This window comes from Stegostoma tigrinum, chromosome 8 (assembly GCF_030684315.1).
Source record: "Stegostoma tigrinum isolate sSteTig4 chromosome 8, sSteTig4.hap1, whole genome shotgun sequence".
Lineage (NCBI taxonomy): Eukaryota > Metazoa > Chordata > Chondrichthyes > Orectolobiformes > Stegostomatidae > Stegostoma > Stegostoma tigrinum.
The window spans coordinates 39,190,081-39,217,822 of NC_081361.1; the positions used below are offsets into that span (position 1 = coordinate 39,190,081).

The 27,742-nt window shown below is 38.9% G+C and overlaps 1 protein-coding gene across 9 annotated transcripts in view; it reads right to left on the minus strand.

The window, feature by feature from the left end:
- Positions 1-27,742, minus strand: part of LOC125456086 (adhesion G-protein coupled receptor D2) — a 265,020-nt gene that overhangs the window by 171,304 nt on the left and 65,974 nt on the right. The window contains exon 20 of one of the 9 annotated variants that reach the window (XM_048538787.2): positions 26,433-26,517. The exons of the other annotated variants lie outside the window; for them this stretch is intronic. Coding sequence (XP_048394744.1) covers positions 26,470-26,517 — 48 coding nt within the window. The 3' untranslated portion in view covers positions 26,433-26,469. Of the gene's footprint in view, positions 1-26,432; positions 26,518-27,742 lie in introns of those variants that run through there. 9 annotated transcript variants of the gene reach the window in all.

The window sequence follows — 27,742 nt, forward strand, 5'->3', positions numbered from 1 at the left end:
TTTCCAGAATGTAACAACATCCTGTTACTAGCAAAGAAACCCTCAGTTTGGTCAGCAAAAATTACACTTCCAAAACGAAAATCAACACCAGAATGTTGGACAACTTGAGCTCAAGGCTTAAAAATCAAACTCAGGGTGTTTGTTTGGAACTAAACAGCTACACAAGCACAATTTGACTATGGCAAAGCTACAAATTCCTGAATATTTTTACTGCCTATCAGGTTTAAAGACATTGAACAATGGATTGATGCTGAGACTTGCATGGCAGCAGCACACCCAAAAATATTCCAACAGGACAACAAACAGTGAGAATGTCTTATAATACCACTGAGCATTAGAGCTCTGTAAAGATCCCAAATTAACTCACCATATGTTATCATGTAAAACAGATCTTTCATATCCTTTTCGGCAGCCCATTCCTCAAGGATGTCTTCTCTCCAATGATAAATTTGAAAGCTCTGCTGAGGCTATAATTTTCAGGGTTTTTTTTAATTGAAGTTTAATGTAAGGTGATCACAGTTTACAGCCATCTCTGAAATGTATCATATATACAGATTTTTAAAAAATTGTCAGCATGGCAGCAGAAACAAGAAATGAAGATGGGATATCAATCAGATGACCAGAGAAGACGATTACCCTGTGGAATGCAGGCCCACAGTGATTATTGATAACTGAGCTAGAGCTCCCAAAAGATTCAAAAGTAGCTCACACTGCTTAGCTGAGATGGATTCACCAGATTTTAAAACACTCCACTGAAAATAATAAACTTTCAGTTCTTCCCTGTCAATTCTTAGTAACAATACAAAAGACGAGAGCGAGACATTTAGCATTAGTTTACATCCCAACTGGTTATGGCAGCATTCTCCACCTTCCATTCAGGGTCTGACTTTTCTTCCTGGCACCCTCACTAAATGTTTGTGACACTGAACATATGGAGTCAATTGCAAAAAAGTGCTAGAGAGGTTAAATGCTGTGAAACAGTTCAAACTTCATGTAAAGGACACAGTAATGCCTTTGACCCATCTCACATGAACGCATTAATCACAGCATTTGAATGCTTTTAACTTAACTTTTCAAAGCCCGTAAAGAGTGTTTAAATTCAATTATAACTTTCAAGTTGAAATATTACAGAACCCTGACTAGGAACACCAAAGAATTGTTAGCTATTTTATCAAATGAGCCATCAGACATAAACAAATCAATAAGGAGCAATATAAAATACACCAATTGGCTAACTGCCCAAAATATTAGTGTTTAAAACCAAATAATGACGTAGATATTTGGGTGTGAGATTTTTGGGTGTTCCTGCACCCCCCTCCCGCCCCCCCCAGGACTGCGGCAATTAAAGCAGGCAACTTCACCACCTTCTCCGCGCTGATTGGGAATGGGCAAGAAATGCTGAAATAGCTGCAGACCACAATCAAGTTTAAAAAAAAGTAAGATGGTGCAGGATACAATCCTTGTTGCCAAGGCCCAAAATGTTTCTGAAATGTGAATTCGGGGATCATTAATAATACCAAGCTGGTATGGAAGGCAGAACATTCTGCCAAAATGAAAGGCAACATTGAGCTGCTGTAGGCATCACACTAATGCTGACGGGATGAAACTGAGGCCAAGACGAGAGAAAGAGCGTTGGAAAGACAGAGTCTTTTTTGTGAACTGAAGTGAGAAAGAACTGTTTTAAATCAGCGAATTTCTAGGATGTTTTAAAAGTAAAGAATTTGATAGCTATTGTGAACACTGTTTATGTAGCAGTGCGTTCAAGAAATGCACAGGTGAGCCGAAGCTGACGGCTTTTTATATCTGAAGCTGATTAGTGCCCACTTATCAATGGCAAAGGTTCTCTGCCTGCCAACAACCAAATGGTTGGTTATCAGGGAGCAGAACAGCTCAGCTGTGACTAAGACAGAGAAAGGTCACTGGATCTGAAGAGAAACCAGGAGGTCTACAGCGCCCCCTCAAAAAAACTCAGTTCTCCACAGTAAATCACTTTAAAACTGAAGAAATCCAACTCAACTTTCCCTCAGCGCACGTTGGAATTTGTTAATTTGAATTGGATAAGTCAGAAACCTTTCACAGCAACACTGAACCTCTTGCAAACCAGTGGAAGCATTCAGAAAAAAAACGTCAAGGAAAAAACCCTTCAAGTTAGCGAGGTCCGTGCCACGAACAAAGATTACAAGAAGGTAAAGTGGGATTAGATTAGACAAAGATAATAAAATGTGAGGCTAGATGAACACAGCAGGCCCAGCAGCATCTCAGGAGCAGAAAAGCTGACGTTTCAGGCCTAGACCCTTCATCAGAAGGGTCTAGGCCCGAAACGTCAGCTTTTGTGGCTCTCTGATGAAGGGTCTAGGCCCGAAACGTCAGCTTTTGTGCTCCTGAGATGCTGCTGGGCCTGCTGTGTTCATCCAGCCTCACATTTTATTATCTTGGATTCTCCAGCATCTGCAGTCCCCATTATCACTTAGATTAGACAAAGGACTGTCAGTTTCGAATCATTATAGATGGCAACAGCAGAACTACTGGGAAGCTGTAACAATAATTTGCCACCAACTTCATCATCTATGCATGTCAGGTATCACTGATTTTTTACCACTTCGCTGAGGGCTCTGAAAAATAGTGTTGAATTATTCTAAATTCCCCAGACAGACCAACAATTCACACCCTGGATGCAACCCCTCACCACAACATTTGGAATGAAGAAATTTCACACATCCCTACTAGTTTTATCTCGTTATCACAAGCCTTCACATTCTCCAAAAATCAACAGATTTCATCTGAGCTCCGAAGAGAAATTTTAGATGAGCTAGTCTATTAATCAATCTATTAGTGAAATGTCGATTTGCAACTATAGAATTGGAATGCCAATGTAGATACTTCTGTCCCACCTAACCACGCTTACAGCTAAAAATTTCATCAGCTGAACTCACCTCCCAACACAATCAGTAACATATTATGTCGTATGACCATATAATGTCCTATATTATTTAGCAAGAGGTGAAAGATTGGCTTGATCAAGTTTTGCCATCAGAACAATCAGGGATACATTCAGATGAATTGTCAAAATTAGGTCTTTGCTTCGTGATTTGCATGTTGCTATGCCATCAAACTCAAAAAGCCTTATACACGATCCAGGTATAGTAAGGATTGATTTCCTTCCTTAAAGAACAGGATAAGTGTCCAGTTTGATGGAACTTCTTACTTCAAAACCCTGCAAAAACCAATATTTGTCAATGACTTAACAAAATCATGTTGACATGGCTGAGCTAAAGATGCAAAGATTTTCTTTCCTAATTATTTTGTTTTCTCTTGAAACAGTTTGAAATGGTTCCTCTGTTATCAATGGACTTAATGGTGTCAATTGTGTGAGTTATTTGTTTGCCAGCCTGGACTTTCTGTGCAGCTGATAGCTGATAATGGGCCACTTTTCTACATTTTTCAAAATATAAAAGCTAGAGCACTGGAAGAAAGTTACGAACTGGTCTAGAAATGTTTGACCCTGACTTGGACCTATCAATCAGTGAAAAAGAAAACTTATGCATATAGCTAACTTTAAAACAAAATCTCCATTTGTACAGTTCTGCGGACAAAATAGCATTGCCATTACTGCACAGGTGAGAAGAGCCGTTCTGTTTTCGTTTTAGGTAAATGTGTTGTTGTGGGATGTTTCATAACAGTCAATTAGCAATCTACTGCCTTGAGTTACGACCAAATATGACTTCTGGCAACAGTTTCCCTAACAAAGGAATTGCCATTAAACCTTCTCAGACAGCTTCAGGTGTTTTGCTTATGTGTTTCACAAACAATGCCCAGGGTATTGTTCATCACATGACTGGTTCAAATTTTCTGAGGCAATCTCCAAAGTTAGGTATGGAACCCAACATTCTTAAAACTAAAGCTCAGAACATATCACAAATTACCACAATTTTCCCCAAACCATCCAAAAGGAAAACTACTTCGAAGTGTACTCCCAAAGACCCAGTAAAATTTTAAACTTTGAATGTAGCTAAATAAAAACCAAAAGAACTGCGGATGCTGTAAATCAGGAAATAAAACAATGTTGCTGGAAAAGCTCAGCAGGTCCGGCAGCATCCGTGAAGGAGAAAATAGAGTTAACTTTTCGGGTCCAGTGACCTTTGCTCAGAACTCAATTGGTAGTTCTGAGGAAGGGTCACCGGACCCGAAACACTAACTCTGTTTTCTCCTTCACTCATGGTGCCAGACCTGCTGAGCTTTTCCAGCAACATTGTTTTAGTTCCGGTGTCTGAGTTTAGCCATTTTCTTTTTATTTATCACTGTAGCACAATGCACCTTTCATGGTCATGAAGTTAGATTTTTTTTTCGACAGGGTTATTGGTGAGAGTTATTGTGCTAATGCTGTATATGGTCACTGAGCTTCTTCACTCGTTGCTCTTTTCAACTGTTATCCAGACATTTTCCTGAACATGTTTATTGCCACCTGGAAATTCTGCAAGAGGGACAGAGCTAAGTAATGTATTAGAACACAATGGACACTAGAGGGCATGCATACAGTAAAATAAATCCCAGAGTCTCCACTTATTATTTTATAACCACAGACAACTCTTCTAGATTGAACTGGATAAAACAGCCATTTAAAGTTGGCCACATTGGTTGGAATCCTGGGAGATTCACTGCAGAAAAATAAAGGAAGAGGATTTACTAGGGCTGTACATTTCCAGCCTGTTCATGGTCCAATTCGATCTGAGCTCATCTGTAACTGAATTCCATTTTCCCGTCTCTGTTTAGATCGCTTTGTATCCTTATATAGCTAAAATGTATCGGTACATGTCGAAACTTGTCCAGCATCCACAGCCTTATGAGGGAGCGCTGTTCCACGGCTCCGTATGTGTTTGTATGAAGAATGCGGTCGAATTTTCCCCATTTTCAGTGGAACTGTTTTGTTGACTAAGATCCACGGTGCCTGATCCACCGTAGGTCAAAGCAACTTTTCTGACACAATCTTCCACCTTTCACCTCATTAAATATGCAACCAGGCTGTACAAGGTGGATTTGCTCTGGGATTATCCGGTTTTCACAGTGACAGCACCATATCCAAAGCCCGAAAGCGCGTCGCTTCAGAGGCTGCAAGCTATGAACTGTGCACCCCCCACCCCCCAGCCCAGTGCTCAGCTGCTCTTACCAAATGTATGTAACCAAAGAAAGGAAGGTACCTCTTCACAGCGTGCGGACACGAGATCTGGAGGTGCTACCTGACAGACAGTGCTGGAGAGAGCGAGATTGCTTCTCCCAGCTGACAACTATTTTCAGCCAGTCCCAAATACAGTTTGCAGCCCGTGTCAGTGAACCTGTGTCCTGGGTGAAGTAGAACTCTAGTAGTGCAAGAAGGTCATCGACTTTCTGTGATTCCCCAACGATAAGTGTACATCGTCTCCGTGCTACCTCACGCTCACAGAGCCACCAGTGAAACTGTTATATGGCACACATTTCTCACCAAGCCTCAGGGACTACAACTCTCACTGCCGAGTGTATCTTGTCCACTCACTGGCTCCCAGCAACCTCATCCCCCTGACTACTGACTCTTCCTGCCCTCACTTACAGGGGTCACATTACCGCCTCCCCCACTCGTACATCACTACCAAAAGGCCAGCCATCCACTTTCCAATCCCTCCTCTTCATCTCATTCAGGAAAAGCTGCCCCACTCCATGGATTGGCTTCCCCACAGCACCCGGGCCAACGTGCTTGTATTATCTGGCCTGCTTGCACTTGCACCACCAGACTGGCTGTGCTCCAATCCCCAAGCTGCAAGGGTATGAATCCCCCGACTCTGGTAGCACAAAGTATTTGACTGACTGTAGCCTGCACCCTGGGCTAGAATTGGATGAACCCATTGAGTGGCTGGAGTCCCAGTTCACCCAGTAAGCACTGCTCACCTTTGGCTTTCACAAATGGACACGTGCTTGATATGCGCAGGCTGTATGTTTGCCTTGTAAACTGGTGGTACGTGGTGTAGGTCTGATGCTGACACAGTGCATGCTGTACAACAAAAAGCCCAGGTGCCCCGGGAGCCTATAAATGAGCACTAAGGATCCTGTGTGTTAAATAGCCTACCCATATCCTTATACTGTGAAACCTGATTATCTAGAACAACCGTCTTGTATTTACCCTGATTAGTCCTGTTAGAATTTTATAGGTTCTACAAGTTCCCCTGTCCCCACACCCCCATTCTGATGAGGAGAAATTCCTCCACTCTGATGTCAGTGAATCCATGAAATTTTCCCCCACAGAAGGCTATCAGCTGAAGTCACTGCTTATACTTAAGAAAGAAATAGAGAGATTTCTGGAAACTAGAAGTGTCAAGGGTATTGGAGAGAGCCTGGGCCTATAGCATTGAGATAGAGAATCAGTCACGATCACATTGAACAGCAGAGTTGACTCAATGGCCCCCAACTGCTCCTATTTTCAACACGTCCATGAGATAACAGTGGGAATGAGCAGCTGCTGAAATGAACACAGTGACAAACTCAAAGGATGTTACATTATGAGCTTGAATTTCTAGAATGCAAACAATAAAAGTTGTTCCACTCACAAAGCAAATAGTGGCCCAAATGTTTTGCAGCTAAAATTATGGCACACAATGTGCAAAAATCAACCAACTACCTGTAATACAGAAGAGATACTCCATAATTTTATACACATTGCTGATCAATTTGCACTCACTGCGCTTGTTAGTTGCATAAGAGACAAAATTGTGCCCTTAGCTTCCCTGTGATTTTCATAAGATTGCTACATGGGCACAATAATTGTTCATTTAACCCAATCTAGTAACCAACAGTGTCAGTACTATTTTTAAAACGTGATAATTGTTAAGAACTGGCTAACAATCTCTCTGGTCCATAAAGTGAAGAATTATAAGTTTAGAAACCCATGCTCTCAGGGTGTGAATTTTAGATTTTTGAAAAACCATTGGCCCAGCAATTCCAGCAGCAGAGCCTGGAGTTGTGGGCAGACCATGTGGAAATCTCCATGCAGCTGACTGAAGGAACAACCAGAAAATTGCAAATTCCAACGGCACGATTAGCCTGTACCTACAAACATCCAAAATAGTCCCTTAAAGTCAGAGATTTCCAATGGTTCAGAATCATTTCAGCTTAATAGTCACCAAGAAAGTGTTAGGAAATTAGATGGGTAGCTCTGCATGGACTATGCCTCCCTCCTCTAACCTGACACCATGCTCACCCTGAGCACCAGAACCAACACGCTCACCTTGACCCACCACCCACCTCCCGCATCCTCCATCATCCATTGAACGCAAAATTCTCCCCTGACACAACCTAACATACTCCGCCTCCCACCCTGATCCGACAACCACCCCAACCTACCCGGAATACTCATCCATTGACTTGGCAGCACTCACCTAACTGGCCAGGTACCCTACCCTCCTTACCAACCTGGCATCCTGTCTCCACACGTCTTATATACTTACTCTTTTGTATGTGGTCAAAGTGGCTTTTGGACACTTCAGCCACTGAATATGTTGCTTACTGCTGTAAGATGAACAGTAGTTTTGACAATGATCTTTCTCTGCTGCTGACTCTGATTTTTCTTTGACAGGTCTCACACATTTCATATCAGGAGGTTTCTGCCCAGGAATTCAACAGCAGACTCAGGTTTTAGTTGTCTGATCAGGGTGGGATCAGAATTTCTAATCCATTAGTTTTACATTTTTGTCTTACATTTTCTTCTTTCTTAGTTATCCTCTCTCAATCCAAACTTAATTTCCTTAAATTTATTTTTCTTTTGATACCTGATGCCGATAAATTTATCCACTTTCAATTCACCTTCCTTAGTCCTTGCCCTGCTTCTATCTCTGATCCTAACTACCCCATCAGCAGTGACCAAACCTCCCGTTCCCCCAAGTCCTGGAATTCCCTCCGTAAACCTATCTATTCTACTTTCAAGACCCACAAAATATCTACCACTTTCTTCTAGATTTTGGTCTCCTGCCCTAATATTTCTACAGGACTGTGTAAAACATTTGATTAAATTCATGTTATATTATTTGGATGTTTTATTCTGTTCAAAGTGCTTGTTTAATTGCCTGCTAACTGTAAGCATTCTATGTAAAATGAGCTGAGATGCCTCAACTTAGGGAGCATGAGCCTCAGCATTAAAAGGCTCCCAATTTGATATCAATTAGCAATTTTACTCAAAAAAGCCTCAGGATAACGAGTGTGAAGTGGAAAAACAGTCCCCTAAATGCAATAGGCGTGCTCTTGTGGTCATAGCCGAGATGAGCTATTGAAGCACAGCGATGGGAACTGTATTTTGCATTTGGCTATTCTCCAGCAGCAGTGAACCTTTTCCTGGACATCGAAAATGCAACAGATCAATCCTGTGGACGTGTAAATCAATGATTAAGAAGATTCCCAGGGATAAGAGTCCTTGCACAATTCTAAGATCTCAGAACACAAAACAGGGAAAAGCACAGCTGTCCCCAAGAAAACCAAATGGCTATCTTGTTTTTTCCCTCTGTAACTAACAATTTACCAATTAAATCATATTTCCAAACTAATTGGTCAAAGTTGCATGGACTCAGTTCAAAATAGAATGACAGAAAGCCACAAATGAGGTTTTTCAGCCCATCAAAGCTAATTCTAGCTTTCTATTAGAACAATTCAATTATTTTCACTTTCCTATTCTACAATCAGAGACCTGCTTTTACTGAACCTTCTATCACAGGGTTCTCAAGAATGAATCATGATTTTGAGTACCTTTAATGTTTGACACAAAAGACTGTGGGTGCTAGCAAATAAAAGTTTAGGACTAACAACAATAGCTTTTGTTAGATAATGGTAATAATGAACATGGAAGAAAAGCAAATGGAGTTTAGGTACCATATGGGAAATGGATTGAATGATAGAATGCACCTATATCTGTGCTGTTGAGGTTATGTAAAGGTTGAAAATGCGCCATGGCCCACTCCTCTGTTTAAATTCAAAAACTCGGGGTAGGATTGTGTGGTGCTAAATATGAAGGAAATTACAGCACTATACTTGGGTTGGAGTAAGAAGTGGGAGAAGTACAGTGAGGAAACTGAAATAATAATGGTCAGGGTGGGTCAGTAGGATCTTTCCTGTGGCTAAAACAATAACAGGCACAAAGGAAGAGGAGTCCAATCTCACTTGCAGAGCACCAAAGCAGCAGTTCATCAGGGCAACATCCTAAACTCAACTCAGGCCAGAATTCTGCCAGGGTGGGCTAAGGGAGTTGACAAGATTCACCCCAAGCTAGAGGCTGAAAAGGAGCTTTATAATTTAAAATACTTCACTTCTTTCAGGTTCAATTCAACTCAATTCAATCCCTCAATTCCGAAATGCTTCTAACCTTCGTAATTTGGTGGGGCAGTGCACCTTTTGATGTATCCAGGCTTGGGCCTTGGTCCTTCCCAGCCAAGGACTTGCCATCCCTGGCCATGCCTTGGCTACAAGCATTCAGGGTGGTCAGAGACTCTGGATCAGGCCGCATAGATACCTCAGGGGAAGACCAAAGCCAGGAACGTTGAGATCCTGTGCTTCCCTCCCACAGTAATGAGGCAGAAAGGCTGAGGGTCTCTGATCTCTGTCTCTTTTGGTTTCAACACTTTTCAGAACTTCCCCGATGAGCTTCAAGAGTTAACCATTTGTAGTGAAACACACTTTGGACAAAACTATTGGTTTCACATTAATTGCAGTGTGACATCCTTCCATAATTGTAAATGTGGGGAGGTACCGGGAAAGTAGTTTCATAAATATTAAATTATAAATGGGTGAAACATCTATGAAGTATACAATCTCGTAAAATTATCCTGAGAATTAGAGTTGACTGTTATATTATCCGAGGTCAAAATCGGTGAGGAACTAACACATCGTTGTAATTCAACCCTAAACGCTAATTGTTCCAGAAAAAAAATATATAAGTTAGACTTAGTTTCCTCTAAACTTCAACATTGATTATATTGTTGTTTAGAATTTGGCACTTGAGCGTAGCATACATTTCTTGCTAAATTATACAGACACACAAATACTCTATAAAACTCTCGGAAGGTTCCAAACAGTACCCTCTAACTATGCTCAGACTGAATCCAAAATTGAAAGAAATCCCAGAAAGGGTTAAGACCAACCACTGGATCACCATCAGGGGAAGAGTTTCCATCAATGTTGCCATTTTTGACAGACGTGCAGTGGAACAACCTCTACATGCCCTTTCTCAAGTAGGGAAATAAAGTGCAAAAAGAGAAATATCCAACCGTGGATTCTAATCTATAAATCCATCTTTCAGCAGACTTAGCTGGCCTCTTTATGGAACCCAAATCTTTACAGCAAATAAGCATTCCCAGTCTAACTGAATTTCTTTCTAATGTAGAAAACAGGCTTAAAATAAAACTTCATGTACCAGAAATGCAGTGGTCAGCTGAACCACGCACATTTATATTGCCAGAATAATTGAATTTACCACTAATAAATATGATTTTAAGCATGGGCACAGTATCAGCACAAAACTTTATTATGTGGAAAATTCTTTCAGTTCTCTGTAGCACAGGATTTTACGTGTTATATATCGCTGCAGCAGCTGCCATGGGGACATTTCAAGGGAGACTCTGGAATAAAGCAGTAAATTTTCATTTTGGCACTCAAACTAATAAACAAAAGGAAAGTTGTCACATTACACTTGCACAGCGGTAGTTTGTATTCATAGGCACCTGCTCACTAAGTTAGCGTTCATCTGGCAGAACAAGGTTTTGTACGATTGTCTTCAGACAATCATTTGGAGAACTACAGCATAAAAATCACTATTTAACTCGTCAGTGAAACCAGTGTTAATTGAACACTCTGGGAGGGCCCACATTCTCATCATATTTGCTCTTAATTTAATGTTTTGTTTTCCTGTGAAAATCATGTCACACACCCATAAACTGTGGACTAGAGTTATAAGCTGCTTGCTCCTAAAAGGACATCCAAGATGACATACCCCCTTCCAAATCCATTTCTACTCTGCCCCACACAGTATGAGTTGCCTAACATATAATCATTCCCTATCACCATGCCCCATCCTGTCTGTTTTTTGCTACTCATTCATTGGACGTGTGGACACCTCTCCTATTTCTTGCCCATCCCCAACAGTCAACCACATTGCTGCAGGTTCGGAGTCACATGTGGGCCAGATCAGGTAAGCAGAGCAGATTTCCTTTTCTAAAAGGACATGAATTAAATGGGTTTGGTCAACAATCAACAATGGTTAACATGGCTTCCGGTATGATAGCTTTTATTCCAGAATTCAAATTTCACCATCTGCCAGGGTGGAATTCAAACCAAAGTTCCCAGAACCATTGACCCAGGATTCTGTACTACTAGTCCAGAGGCATTAGCAGTATGGCACCCACTCCCAAACTCTTATTTGTGGCACAGTGAGCTACACACAGTCTTCGACAATGAGTCAATGAGTCATTTAACTAAATATAAAAAGGAAGAAAAGCAGGCAATGTTTCAAGAAAATTAAAAAAACAAAATGTTGTTTCAGTTAAGTTTTACCCTGAATGAGAAATGATTTTTCACATTCCAAAGCAATGTAAACATGTTTAGAATTTATTTTCAAGGTTTTTTTAAGCTAGGAAATGTTATTGGTTTCTCTACTTTTCTAGATTGAAAAATATCAAATTGCATTTGAACATGGAACAATCTTGACTAGACTCGTTCTCTCACAATCCTCACAACGTGTCCGTGTAGGAGAGGAGCCAGGCTAATGTCAAAGACAGTACAGACCATCTTTGGTCACCAAATCTACAAAGGAGAGACTCATGTCAAAAATACCCCAAAGAGATGGTCCCCTCCGTATTCATTTCTGGCTGTGCCAAGTATGCTTTAATTGGGAAAGAGCTAAGTTATTAGAAAGATTTATCGTCACATGTATGATGGGTTGGGAAGGGGGTATGTCATCTTGGATGTCCTTTTAGGAGCAGGCAGCTTATAACTCTAGTCCACAGTTTATGGGTGTGTGACATGATTTTCATAGGAAAACAAAACATTAAATTAAGTGTACCGGAGTACGGTGAAGTTTACAATGCCACCCCACATAGTGCCACCTTAGGTACAAAGTACCTGGGTATAGAACTTAGATACAAAATGGAGAGAAAAGAAAAAAGCAATTACGAATAACTGTAGGGTAATGTAAGTAAAAAAAAATTAACAACTCAAGTTAAAAAGATATACTTTACAGTCTTTCTATAAAGGACCTGCAGTAGATCAATGCAGGGGGTGTCCACACATCGTCTGACAATGCTTGCAAGCCACTGACTGCCTGCACTAGTCCCCAGTCCAACAACCATCCCTGTTCTGGGCACACTGGCTGTCCTCCTCTGATCGGGACTCCAGCCCCCTGGCTGTCCCCTCTGTGCTCAGGATATGTTGGTCATCCCTGCTCTGTTCAGACCTCCAGCCCGCTGGCCATCCCAGCAACACTTGGGCCTCCAGCCCACTGCACTCCATGCTTCCAGCCCACGTTACTCCGGCCCTCAGCTGTTCCATTGATGCCACTGCCGTACCAAGGTAAGTTTTTTGAAAACAAACTTTGAAAGGAGAGAAGAGGAGGAGGACGGAACGGATGAGTCCCGGACCGGGGAGCTTGGACGCTGCCTACTCTGTCGCCGCCATCTTGGAAGTTATTCTACAAATGCATCAGCCAAGCTATTGATGTATCCTATGTAAACCCTGTGTCTCACTTAGTAGGGTGAAAGGAGTCAATATTGCATTGGACTATGCTAGTAAGAATATACATGTGTGCTATATCAATATGAGAATATATATTAGTAAGTGAATAGATACAACTCATATACCATTTTATCCTTATACATTAATACTTCACCAAGGTGATAACTAGATACAAATTTTATATCAAGATGAAGTTACACATTAATATCAATGAGAAAATAAACCTAGAAGGTAATACTTCCACTTCTTTAGTAACACTAATAATAGCAGCAACATCAGAACTTCAAACTAAGTGCATCATCTCTCAATTGCATACGTTTGTGTTTTCAAACTTGTTATACATTAATTTAAGATTCAATTCACTTGAATCATCTCCCATCCGTAGAATACCTCCAAACCAAAACAGGGGGATTTTACTAGTTCAGAGAGACTTTTCAAAGTGAGCTGAAGTTCACAAGTGCACAAGCACTGGTATATCTGTTTTAAAAGATGTTTCCTGATAAAATGTTTAATTTACTAAAAAAAAACTAACCAGAACAGGAATGAAACAATTCAATTGTTCATTATAATTGTTTGAAGTCATTTTAAATCAGGATACTCAAAGGCTGAGCATTGGGTACCGTTATTAAAATGTTTCTTCTTATTCATTAAGCCATTTCAGCTGTATTAATAAAATTACTACAAGTTTAACACCTTAAAAATAAAGATAAATTTTAATGGAAAGAAAACAATTATTATATAATGCTGTCTGATTCTGCTAGTTCATGGAAGATTTTGTGATTATGCAAATTAATTTTACCAGCAACTATAACCTAATTTTAAGCACATTTTCAGCACAATCTCCACATGTACTTAAAGCAGAAACTGTTTCTCTCGCAGTATATTAATTTTCTCTTTGCCCAAAAAACTTGGAAAATCTTTCAGATCTTTAAAATAAGTTAAGCTTATGAAGTGTTTGATTCATTGGAATAGAATGCAAAATAAGTCACATTTGGCTGCATTAAAACAGTTGATTTCCTCATTCTGAAGTAACAGCCTTTTTGCATTAAAGTCGTATAATATAAAGAGCATGTGGTTATTCACTCTGATTGCAGCCCCAAGTCAAGCCTCCTACTCCTTTGTCCTTGAGGCTGTGAATCTGGTGATTTGCACTTGCTCCATTCAAACAACATCTTCAATTTTCTTGTTGCAGGAAAATAAAGTTTTCCGATTTAAAAAAAACTGACTAAACTTAAATCTAGGTGAACTTCAACACCACCCCAAGAAAGTTGTATTCAATCCGTTCATTTGAAGAAAACATAATTTTATAGCAGTCATCAAGTAAACTAGGTATTAAATATGATATTTTTATTTATCTGCATGAACAGCTTCACAATTACACTTTTCATACATGTTAAAGAAACAGAGCTTAAATACTTTTCATCTTGTACATGAACTGCTAAGGAATTCTAAGGAATACACATTGTTATTTTATTGCCCCACCCCCCACCACCCGCCATCATTTTCTGGTGCTTAACCAATGGTAGATATTGGGGAGACATCAGAGGTAGGTTCTTTACTCAGTGTGGTCAGCGTGGAATGCATTGCCAGAGAAGGTAGTGGGGTCAGCCTCATCAGGGGCATTTAAGCAGTTATTAGATAGGCATATGGATGATAGTGTAATGGAGGGATGGAGGTTAGATAGAATTTAGGATTATGGTGGAGGCTTGGCACAACATAGTGGGCTGAAGGGCCTGTACTGTGCTGTGCTGTTCTATGTTACACAGTATATTTTCTAGCCCTGAGCCTTAAGGCTTGGCTGGGTCTATAATTTTGGTCAATCTGCATGAGACCTCCAGACATGTTTTTCCCATTATAGGCATTAAACCCTTAGACCTTCTCCGTTGTCAGAAGTAGTCATCGGTTAAGTGCCAAGATCGACGTGGGCAACAGGAATTGGTGGGAGGGGTAGGCTGATCACAATTCAGCAGAGAATCTCAGGAGAGCTGCAGAGGCAGGAATAAATATTCCTGCTTCTCATAGCTCTACAGGAGCATTGTTTAAACATATTTTACAAGGTTATACACCGATTGAGGCCTGCTCTATCCGTTTGCTCACCTATTTATGGAAGCAGTTCTGAAACAGAAGTTTGGCCTTTCATTAGCATTTGGGGTAGACCTGTCTCAGATACTCAATACACAACTGTGTTAGTACTCCTCTCCCACTTCTATGCCTAAGAGTTTAAACGTAAATGTCATAAGACATGTTCACATTTATAGTCAGCTGAAAGACAGCTTGATTTGATTGACAGCAAATCAAAGATAAGAGGGGATACAGAACCCTGCAAATGCTGGAAAACTAGTTCCAGAATCTTCTGTTTTATTACAAAGGCCTGAAAGCATCTGAAAGGGAAAACTGAGTTAACATTTTTTGATGCATACCTTTGGTCAGTTCCAACAAGGTGTTCACACTCAAATTTGTTTTTTCAGATGCTGACATGCTAGCTTGAAACATTGTGTTTGATTATCAAGAAGAGATTCAATTTTTGCCCAAAAAAAACACAAAATAAGCATAAATAAACCTGCCTGGGATTTGTAAAACGGAACAAACCTTAAGATTCATGTGACCTGAATAAGCGTCTTAAATACAATGCCTATATTTATCCTTCCCACTCCCTTCTGGAAGCTGTGAAGCAAGCCACTTGGAGTGGAGAAATAAGTAATTCAGATAGAACCACTAACTCAGACACCAGGTACAAAAAAAAATTGGAAGTCCAAAATCAATATCAAAAATACAGCCAAACTTTTGTTCCTAACCCTTTTGGAGGTAATTAACAATTTTACCTTTAATGAGGGAGGGAGACAAAAAAAAAATCATACTTTACAAGAATTCATTGAGCTGACTAGATACAGTGACTATAATCAGTCAGGAGAACAGAAGAGTTATTAGCTTCACCCTGAACCACCTACTTAATATGGGGCCACTGGTGACAGTTAACAGAGCCAGGCTGAGGTGACAAGCTTTGGACCTGCATGAGAAAATCCAATTGAAAAGCAGCCAAGAGGAACAACAGGGTAGAAACAGATGTTCCATCTACCAGGAGTTACAGGTCTGTAAGGAAAATTTATGGCAAAAGCTCCACACTGGCCAGCCTCAAGAGCTCAACTTTTAATTTGTTTACACGCACACACCAAGCTCTCTCAGCTCAGCTCATACTGAATGCTCACTATGACAGACATCCTCTGAACATCATTTACAAGTATGCAAATTAAGTGCCTTTGCTTCTCAAAAAAGAAAATCTCCTCCAGTAAAAGGGAGCTAGTGAAGTTTGAACAAAAAACTTTTGTTGCGAACACGTGCCCAATTGAGTTAGTCCATAAATAAACTAATTTCAAACTCAGGGAGTTTGGAGCCAAAGAAAACAAACCAATGGAAAAATGACACTCTTCACACAAGTAAAAAGAATAACACATTCGAGTACTGTAGTTTATCAAGATTAGACAAGTCAAAGTCCATACAAAAATTGTAGGAAATGTTTAATTTTTTTTGTAGAAAGTCCGGCTTTATCAAGCAGATAAGCTTTCAGCAATTCAATGGTGTGTAGGACAGTGAACTTTGACTTGTAACTTAAGTTGATGACTGCCTATTCACAGTGAAGTAAAACTGGCCTGAAACTATATATCCTATTAGGAACCCACAGAAAGAGGGGGCTGTGTCACAGTAAATTGCTAGTAATCAATAGGTAATAAACATCATGATTTCTGGTCTGTACACATTCAAGGGTGGGACCTGTCCTCAGCGGTATTTTTTTGTCAGCATTTAACTCAGTCCCACGGTTTCCAATCTGACCGAGTTGAAGGTTAATGATACCTGTCTTTTTAAGTGTCACATGATTTTAGGAAAAATAAATCATTGCTAAATACAGGATTTGGTCCACATGATGCTGAGAGTAGCGTTGTTATAATCAGTGTTTGAATTGCTGCACATGACTCACAGAACAGTCTGCCATTCCAACTGCTCGCCTCAAAGGATTATTCTTAAAAATAAAACTGCAGGAATGCAAGAAATTAGTCATCAAGGTTATACGTTTATTATGAACAAACCACGAGGAATTTTAAAATGTATAAGCAAAGCGCTGAGGTCCACAAAGGAAAAATATTCTTCTGATTCTGCTGCTGCTGCCTCTGTAGTTTATCAGCAAATTATTATTTGGCTGGCAGTTTTGCAAAGTAAATAGAACAGCTGTACCAGCTCATTACAGAATAATATCTTGCCTTATATTTACTTAAGTGGAGCTAATTGCCTAATTACACAGTATTAAATAAGGTGTCAGCATCCAAAAACAAACTGAAAACCAGTTTATGAATGCTGTAGTTATTAGGTTATGATGATTATTTTTAAATAAAAGGTCAACAAAAATGATTGCCCTTGTCCTACAAAACAAAATCATCAACACAGATTCAGTTACATAATAAAATAAAACCATTAAAATGCCTCATTGACTGTGATACAAAATTTATTAAAAGAGCATGACTGGATCATTTAATGAGAGTCAAATTTTACAAATGAGTACACAGCTCTATTAATGTAAAGTCCGGCCACAATTGCCTACACTCTTATTCTTCAAACTATATAGGACTAGCTCATGGAATGTTTTAGCTCAGATTTGAATTACACATATTTCTGCACACTTCATGCAAATGCTCTTTTAAAGATTTTTTCAGGATAAATAATTGTTGTGAACATATTACAAATGTTCACATTGCTAAAGTTTAACACAAACACCTGTATTTTTAACTGATCTAATTTACTTTTTAATACAATTAATAAAATGCCAACTAATGTATTTCCCGTTTTCCTGCTATGTTAGCTTAGCAAGTGAGAGCAGTCTGCAGTGAGTTTGCTGATTTCAATCTGGCTAATAGTTGCGATGTTAGGCTTGACTTCAACACATAAGAATTTGGGGATGGGTTGAATTAATAGAGCAGGGTTTTTGTTTCTGATCAATATTCAGACATGCACCCCTCAGAAATGTATGAACAAAGACAACAATTGAGGCCAAGATGCTTTCTAATTGAATTGTCAACTGACACTTATTGTCTTTAATCTTATATGAAAACTAAGAGATGGCATGGCAGGATAGCTGGTAACTATGGCACTGAACAAGGAGTTTGGATGTATGGAGAACAGGCTATTCCATCCCTGAAACTTGTTCAAGCATTCTGTTAGATGATGGGTGAGCTATAGCTGAACTCGAGAATGCAATCATGATTGTGTAACCGTCTGTATCAATGCCTAACAAAAAATCTTTTGAGTTCAGCTTTAAACTAGCAGCTTTTTGGCCCAGACAGTTCCCCTTGGCGTGAAAAATGCTTCCTGATCTCGCTCTGAAAGGCCTAGCTCTAAATTTAAGCTTTTGCTCCCTTGTTCTGGACTCCCCCACTGTAGTTTCCCCTGACCCTAATCTATTAGCTCCTTTAATCAATTTAAATGCCTCAGTTAGATCACCCCTTAATCCTTATACTCAGAGGAAGAAAGGAGCATTTGTGATAAGAGAAAACAAAACTACTATTTAGACTGCATTTAAAGAATTTTAAATCAGAATACATCCCAAAGAATTCTTAAGAGGCAGACAAAAATACAATAATGCAAGTCCAAGTAATGTCTGCTAGAGATCTGAAACACACAAATTAATTCAACAGTAGGCATAGATAAATAGGCATTGATATTGCTAATTTGATCGACCCAGGGAATTCTGACCAATCAAATTGTCCCCATGGAATATCAAGCCTGTTTCATTTGTGAAGAAATAGAGGCTTCAGGAATGACAGTATATAACACACATGGCTTCTCAAAATGCCAAAATGCATGTGATTTTTCAGCTAAAAGATGCATAATGGCAAAGATTAGCAATGTGTTTAGAATTTCTTTCTTTATCAATCATTTGAGTACCAACGATAGTTTTCAATGCCCACGAAGATTAAGTTACCCAAAACCAAAGAAATAATTGCTGCTTGTAGCCACAAATACCAAACGTTGCTGAACACATTAGAGTAAAACAATTTGTCACTTTATTTGTTTGCAAAGTTCACACACAGGAATGAACTGTGTCACAGAGATAACAAAGTGTGGAGCTGGATGAACACAGTAGGCCAAGCAGCACCTTAGAAGCACAAAAGCTGATGTTTCGGGCCTAGACCCTTCATCAGAAATGAACTGTGTAGTCCTGATTATTAATTCATATGAATAGAATAAACTGCTTAAATTAGTATACAATGTATATCCACGTAATGTCACTCATGAGATTTCTAACAAACTGAAATGCACCCCCACCCCAACTGAAAAGGTCAAGTCCTCTAGTTTTTCACAGATCCTTCAAAGGGTTAGGGAATTTACAATTGTCCTTAAGGGGATCACGAATTGATGATAATAATTGGATCATACTGTTTTTGCAATGCTGAAATTTGAAGGATTTACAATGATATAAAAATATTTCTCTCATCTGATAAACATAGAACCAGCAGCAGAGAACCTGGTGAGGACTTAGACCACCCACTTTCCAGAACAAATCAGGCAGACTCTGTACATCTGCAAATACAGGTCGACACATGATGGAAACCCAACAGCAACTATCAAAGAGAAACTGGTGGAGAATACTGAGGTTATCTCTGCCGCATTTCTCCTAGCATCGAAAGATCTTAAAGGGACCTCTACAAGCTTCTCCAAAAGTCAGGTCTTGAGGAAAGTTTCACAGAACAAGTCATGCTCCAGAAAAATCTTCCAAAACTAAGTATTCTTATGCCCTATCACTCAGCATCTGTGCTCTCCCATGTGCACCCTTACCTGTACAAACAGGTCCAATCTGGCAATGCACAGTGTCTGACCAGAATCCCTCCTCACCAGACCAGTAAGTTGGTGACTGCTGTTTGGTACCTTAAACAAATTTGAAGAACATTAGAGGCCTGAACTGGGAACTGGTTCTGGCTTCCCAACTGCTACATTTAGCATCAGCCGCTGTTGCTGGCCTGATGCTGCTGTCAGTCACCACGCAACCCAAAAATTCTCCCCTTATGTATTGCAAAATAAAGATTACTATGGACAAGTGTGCAGATGCATGTACATCGGCACAAATACAGGCCTGACAACTAAACTCTGTGGGAAGATTTCCACAGTTTATGATCCTAGTGAGATTCTGACTGAATCTTGTGATGATCCTAAATAGAGGAACTGACCCCATATCCACTACTGTCCAAGTTTTGGGACATTGGAAGCAATTAAGTGTTTACTTACCTAGCGAAGACTAGACCCATCTGTATTTGATCATACCTCTGTCTTCCCTTTGCCCCAAATTTCCATATGCATTACCCCAAAAAAGCATCGCGATTCAGGCATTGCATCTGCACTAATTGTTTGCATCCAATATACAGTTTATGAAATACACCCAATCACCAGCACATTTTTTTGCTAAAGGGCAACATATTTCAGAAAACGAATCATTTGTATACACGATGGTAAAGTTTACTTTCTGAGAGCTTTTCTTTGTCTCTGAACTAAACAAATAAGTTATCAGTTTGTAGTACAATGACTTGGAAATTGTCAACTTGGACTCGACAGAAATTCAAACACTAAATAAAATGTCTGACTGAATTAGTTTTGAATCATTCAGTATCAATCTGTTTTGTTGTACTTATATTGAAATGGAGTCGAATACAATGCAATTTATAAAAAACGTTGCATTGTTTAAAGAGCTGATATACTTTAAAAACTTCTGAATTGTTTCTACGTACATATATATGTTGTATAAAATAATGATTTCCATGTCTCATACTTTCTTAGTTTACATGTTAACTGTCACTGATGTGAAGCAAAAACCTGCTAAAGATCCCAAATTGCAACAACAGATTGAATTTATACAGCACCTCACACATAATGAATAACCAAATTATTTTACAGAGGGTTGAAAATTTTCAACCATGATAAAAGTCAGTGCAGGAGATGAATGGCAATGTTGAAAAGATTACCTGAAGTAAATGTGAGCTTGGCACTCTGTACTTATGTTAAAGCGATAAGGTTTACTTTGATACAATACTGAAACCATTACTCAACAATGCAAAAGTCATGACATAACTTGTCAATGTAATTATCCTTAGCTTCACCTGTGGTTGCGGATTTTTTTTAAAAACTATCGTTCAACGCCTTTGGCACAGTTTTTAAAAAGCCCAAAATGCATTGATAATTATCTTCCTTCTTAATTTCTCATTTTCGTAAGAGCCTTTTATTTCTTTACAATGCCTATATTCTTGCAAATTAAAATAAAATTCAAATGCCAAATAACAAAATTTCCAAACAATTCTCAGAGTGAATTAAATCAATTGTATCAAGATATTTCTTGCAATATCTTTGTTTCAGATAAAACAATAAAAAAAGTTATATAAATTGATGATACATACGTTTACAGGTAAATCTTACCCTTTTAAAAATAAAATATATTTTGTCCTTAATGGTACACATCACACATACTTCTTACAGATGAATTGTATCTTTAAGTGTAAAGTTGATTGACACATACTTTCACATAATGACTGTAATTACAAAGAAAAACAACTACAATCTACATCTGTTCTATGTAACAGACGTGTGTTCCTATTGAAATCACATACAGAATGTCAGAAATGCCAGTTTGACCACTTCACATGCCGTGTCAGTTGTGGAAGACAAGAAACAGTTTAATGAGTATCAGCAGCACTTTGTAAACACTTACTAACTAAAAAGGACCAAAAACCATGAATTTCCATTGATGAAAATAATATAAACCTTGGCATTTTGTGAAGCCAATGTTACCAAACTGGTCATTTTACCCACAGGAAGCACACATTTGTGCTTTAAGGCTGCAAAATATTCAAAGTTGTCACAGTAAATTATAACATACAATCTGAATTCCAGTTGTTAAAGGTAACTATATATTTTCCATCAATTATTTTTAATATGAAGAGCTGTTATTTGAATAGTAAAAAGAATGGATATCATTGGGCCTCAGTGACTGTCAATTATTGCAGAAGTATGGGTATAATCAAAGAATGTTTAAGTTTGCCATAAACAACTGCTGTCCACTTTCAGATTTTTCTTCAGCACCATGGATTTAAATACAAAGCTTTACTGTGGTAACCCTCTGCTACACTTCCTCCTTCAATTGGTTACAAAGGATAATAGTCTGATCCCAGGCCTCACCATGGTTGTTGTCAGTAACATCTGGTCAACTAGGGGGGAGGGTGTTCTCTGTATAGTGGAAATGGTACAGCCAAGTTTTCACTCTTTCTTACTCCCCTGAAGTCAAAATCTTGACATCCACAAAAGGACCTCAGTTAGGAACACAGCAAAATGCCAAAAAAACTCAATGAGAGTTCCAGAGCTAAAAGGGCAGTTTGAGCACAGACTTGATCTCAGGTCTTCAGCTTGGGAGTCCAAAAATCCACTGCCAAAGCTACCAAGTCATTCACCTTTCAAGGTTAATGGCATTGTTTTTGTACCAACTCCAAAAAGAACAATTTAGCAATTACCCTTGTTTATTATTCAATGCATAGTTCCATTTAATTTTTGAAGTGTTCAACCTTAGAAGCATCTTGTGCTATTTGAGTTAAGCTTTGGGTACACACCGTGTAAAACAAGATTAGCAGTCCCTACCTCTACAACTGCTTAAAAGAGCCCAATTTTTATAATTCAGTTGCTGTACAGATTCTCAACAGTTTGGACCGTTTTCTTGAAAAGAAAAGGTCAAAAAGTCATAGCTGCCTCATCGTCTGATCCACATCACTCTGTTAATATGAATTGACTTGGTTTGCTTTTCTATGACACAACAAATTATGAGCCAAACATATTTGATGCGAAACTGTCGCACAGACAAAATTATCACTATTCAAAGACAAAAGAAGAAAATCTAAGTATATTTACTCAACTTTCCTGCTATAAAAACATATGTTCTATTTCTTGATGCAATCTTTAGCAATGCATATCAAAGCTTTGTGTGTGTGTGTGTGTGATATTAAAAATAAGCAGAAGTGGAGAAAGTGATCATGTAGGGGAATTTGAATGAATTCATTTACACAATACTGAATACAAGCTTTAAAATGTTCTTTTTATGCAAGCATTATCAAACTGACGTATTCAGTTCAGTTACGGTTTTACGACAGCTGCTGAATACAATACCACTTTCAGATGTGATGTCCCATACCTTGTAGGCTGCTATAGGCAAAACTGGCAAATGATAGGATTTCAAGGGTAATCTTCGAGGACAAAATGGATACTGTACCCCAAAATTCCACAAGTTCAAGGAGCCAGCACTACCTCTCTGCCACAACACCTCTCAAAGCACCCTGTCCCTCTAGCATGCAATGCCACAGAAATGGTCTTTACCTTCACACTTGCCCACCCCTTTGTGAACTCAAACAATTGTCCCGCCAATGTATGTATGCATGGGAGTCACATACTATAATATTCATGATCTCATTGTGCTGTTAAAGAATATTTACAGAGTCCGCTGAAGTAAGTAAAACATTAACTTTATTGAAGAAGTGTCTTATCGTGGTATCATTTCGCCATTAGGCAGCAGAGAGAGCACAATCATATAAGAATGCATCCCTTCCTGTGATGATATATACTGTCTCATTGGCAGACAGACCTTACCTCCTCAAATTCCCCTTTATGATCGCTTCACAGGGTCACTTCCCCTTTATCATGATCCAGGAATTACCTACTTCTCCCCAGTGCTGCAGCTTTACTCAGACTGAAGTTTTTTCTGCCACAGGAAATGGAATTATAGACAGTCCATTTACCGCTGTTGGGTTGCAGGTCTATACATTGTTGCTACTGTTCACTGTGCTGTTTCAAGTGCTTTTGAAAAATTCTTTTAAAATCCTTGATGTAGATTGTAACACAGTGAAATTATGTAAAATGGGCAACACCGAGTTCACAAACCTGCTTTAGATCTCTCTCAATTTTTATTTCCATTAACTTTGATAGAAAATGTGCTTCTGGTATATTAGTACCTGTTTTATATTCTTGCACAGTGTCTGCCTATGCTATTACCTTTGTAAAATGTAACAAATTTTCAATGCATTTGAAGAATTTTACACACTAAAGGTGGGAGATACAATTTTATCTCATGCTTAGTTGTTGACAGAACTCATTCTGATTAATATTCATACAGAAAGCTAAAATTACATCTTTGACATAATCTAAATGCAAAATTTGTTACCTTCTTGGAGTTGGTGAGCAAAAAAACCAACAAATTAACGATTCTAGTGGAGCCTTCAAATGACGCCATGTGGTGTAACATGTGGATGTGTGCATGCGCATCATCTATAAAGTGCTGACCTGTCTGCTTACAGAAGCTTTAAATGTTCACAGTTGGGTTAACATCTCAGCTACAACAGTATAAAGTGGAATTTCATACAAATGCATTAAACTGATAGTGAAACTACAAATTTATGAGCTAACGTTATCAATTCACCACAACATTGAGAAAACCAAAACTGAACAAACTTATGTTCAGCATGGACTGTCCGGGCCAAAGGTTCTGTTCTTTGGTGCTGTGTGGCTGTATAATGGATTGTTTTTACACATTCCTCACAAAGTCATAGAGTCAGTATGTCCTAAATTTCAACAACAGCAACAAACGGTGACTGGTGCCACTTAAACTGACCAACCAAGACCTCACTGTGGCATCATTCAAAGAGCATTAACAGAATGCCATTGTCATTTTCAACCTTTTAAAGAATGCATAACCAAATTAAGGCATAGTCTGATCACCTGCTTGACAGAGTTAAAACTCTAACTAGTGATGGGCCCTTTCACTTTGACAATATGTTCTGCGTGGACAATTGAGACTTCCAAAGATTGCAGGCGAACCTGCTTATTTCCAAAGAATGACTAAGTAGCCAATAACCTGCACGAGAAAAACACGAGAGGAAAAATAAGAGTCGGATCCTACTCCCATCAACCGAGTTAAAAAGCAAGTTTGCAGTCGTGTGTTAGGGAAGCATCTGAAAATCAGTTCCCCTTGAAATAAGGGAAATGACTGTAATTGAGAAAAGAGCAGAAAACCAATTAATGGTATTGTGAGATGATACCACTTTTGAAACAGCCAAGTAGTTGTCTACCATCTCAGAGCTTGATTTTGATTTGCATGGAATATTTCAAACGTGCAGAAATCGAATTGAGAGAAGTAAATTCCATAAAAGAAAGTGGGCTACTTCTGTTCGAACAAGAAATAATTAAGACATGATTTGATGGGGAGGTGTCAACCTATGGAAGGATGGCAGAAAGAAAAAGTAAATTGTTTCCAGTGACGGATGCATTTAAAGTTAAGGGATGCAGACACAAGACTGAATGCACGCACTTAGGGCAGATGTCAGAACTTACTTCTTTATCTAGAGTGGAAATGCTGAGGAAACACAAAGGATTAGTGATGTAAGCAGAGTTGGGGGCCCAATTTAGCTCACTTAGAACCCAGTTAAAGGATACTGGAACAGAACTAATACATAGATCAGTACAAGCATAGAGAACAAACTCCAACATTGTTGTAAAAGCAACATACTGCATATGATGGAATTGAGAAATAAAAATCAATATCGTTGGCTCAACTTCCATATTGCAATTTCTACATAATTCTATTAATTTAACATTTAACATATAATCATATTTTAAGGCAAAGGAATCATTTTGTGAAGCATCTTTAATGTTTCTCTGGCATTGAGAAATGTTCTGCAGTCATGTACATTTTGCTAATTCAGTTTATAGGACAACAGTGATCAGAAATTTGAAAGAAAAAAGTTCAGAAGGTGACACCTTAAAAAATACCTGGAGGATTTTCAGAAATTAGGTCAATGCTTCAGAACTGAATTTTCTTTGTAAATTCACTTATGGAATTACAATTCTTTTGAACTACAATGCTTTTACTAAGAACTTGGTGGAGTGAGACTATTGAACAGCACTGGAAAAGTTGATATAAATGGTCTAAGAATCACTAAATGTGAATCAATGAAAGATTTAAAAAATGCATACAGTTTTTGTCCCTCATAACACGTATAGAATCATTTTTCTTCTGTCAACTTTACACAATTGAAGACTACCAAAAATACTTTAACTTCCCATCATACATCTCTCATTTAATCTTCCAAGGCGAGTCAAACTTGGGTACAGCACTACAATTCTTTTAATATGTTACTTGTACAGACACTTGAATGCTGAAACCATAAATCCAGCAGAACAGCTTGTTCAGCACAGACTGGGGCTCAGATTTGAGTCTATTCCCAAACAACATAGTTTTGTTACATCTTAAGCGACACACTCCCTAAGAGAGCTACTGGGATAGCCACACCTGCTTGATGTAACCAAACTTGGCAGGTACTGTCAAAGTGTGTTTTCTGGTTATAGACAAGAAGCAGTGAAACACAATGGAAAGGAAAACTGTACTTGGCAAACAGGTAATAGAGAAACTATTCAGGGACTCTCTGCTACTAATACAATCGTCACAAGGAAAAACGTATCAGTCGGTGTGACACTCGCTACTTTCACAGCGCCTGGCTGATAACTTCATCACATATATAGTCACCATTCATCAGATTACAAACGAATAAAGTGAAAGTGTAAATTGAAAAAGGCATTTGTCTGTAGAACACGTGTGACATGCAGCTCATCCCTGTTTCCACTTTCTCCGCAGCAAGTACACACAATAGGACCTGTAATGTCACGGTTGCAGAGGCATTAGTGAATTTCCTCAAACCAGCCGCTCCTTTTGTGGCATCTTGGCATCTAAGCAAACAAGTTACACAGGGAAGAGGGTACATTAGGGAGCAGGATAAGGAAGCATTCAGACTGAAGAGGCACAGCTGTGACAGCTGAGGAGGATAAACTGGCTCTCGAGTTTCCACACTTACAACATTGATTAATCACAAACAATCACAGCAAGCACATTAACCAGGTCATGCACAGTAGCCCAATCATGATGCCGTCAAGAATCTATATGTGCATGCTACAAGATTTGTTAGTACAATTGACTGAGTGGCTACTGGGTTTGCAGTTCAAGAATACAAAACCGCTATCTTTCCAGAGGCATTAGCTCATTGAAAACGTCTGACAAAATTTGTTTTATTTAAAATTATGTCAAAGTGAATAACAGTTCCAAGACTTTGACAGCATGATGGAGGATTCATTTGCTTCTTAAATCCAAGATAAAGATTTTTCAAATCCTATCTTTTACATTTCCCCTTTAAGATATTCGTCACGCCATTGCAATTTTAGCCCCATTCTGTACTGGTTGACTCTCAGCGCAAAAGCATCAAATAGTGACAAAGGTTATTTCCCTTACTGTTTGATTCCCACATTCCAGTTCCCCTCAATAACAAACTAATATTACTGCACTGAACTCTTCAAAACCAGCTAACTCTGAATGCAACAAATTTGATGGTTATGGAAGAATCTCTTTCACCATCAATCCCTCAATATTGCTGTTGGTATCCATGAAAGCATACATTCAGCCAGCTCCTTTTGCTTATTGCACACATTGCATTGTCAGAAAATTTTTGTTTTATAAATTGTTTGATAATACCCAAAAACGCTTCCCATTATACAAATCACAGAGGTAAGATTAAATTCACTGATTGGGATTTCTATACAACAAATTCCAGATCTATAAACTGTTCCAAGTCCCTGTCCTGACCACATGCAATGTCCTCATTATTTTTTTTGTTGGGCTTAGTATATTGATCTAAGTGAACAGGACCGAAACCTTTTTTTACATCTCCGTCAATGCAGAGTAACCTAAAAAGAGGTCACTTGCCTGTGCAGGGCAATCCAGGTTACTGCACAGGTTAGAAGGGACTTTGACTTCCTGGTTGCATTCCTCTCTCACCTCTTCTTCAACAAATTCCTCACCTCAAATCCTATCCTATGCACCTCATGACTGAATTCTATTCAGAGTGCTTATCCAGCCTTGCACACAGCGGTGTTGTTGCCTCTCATCAGACAAATCAATGAA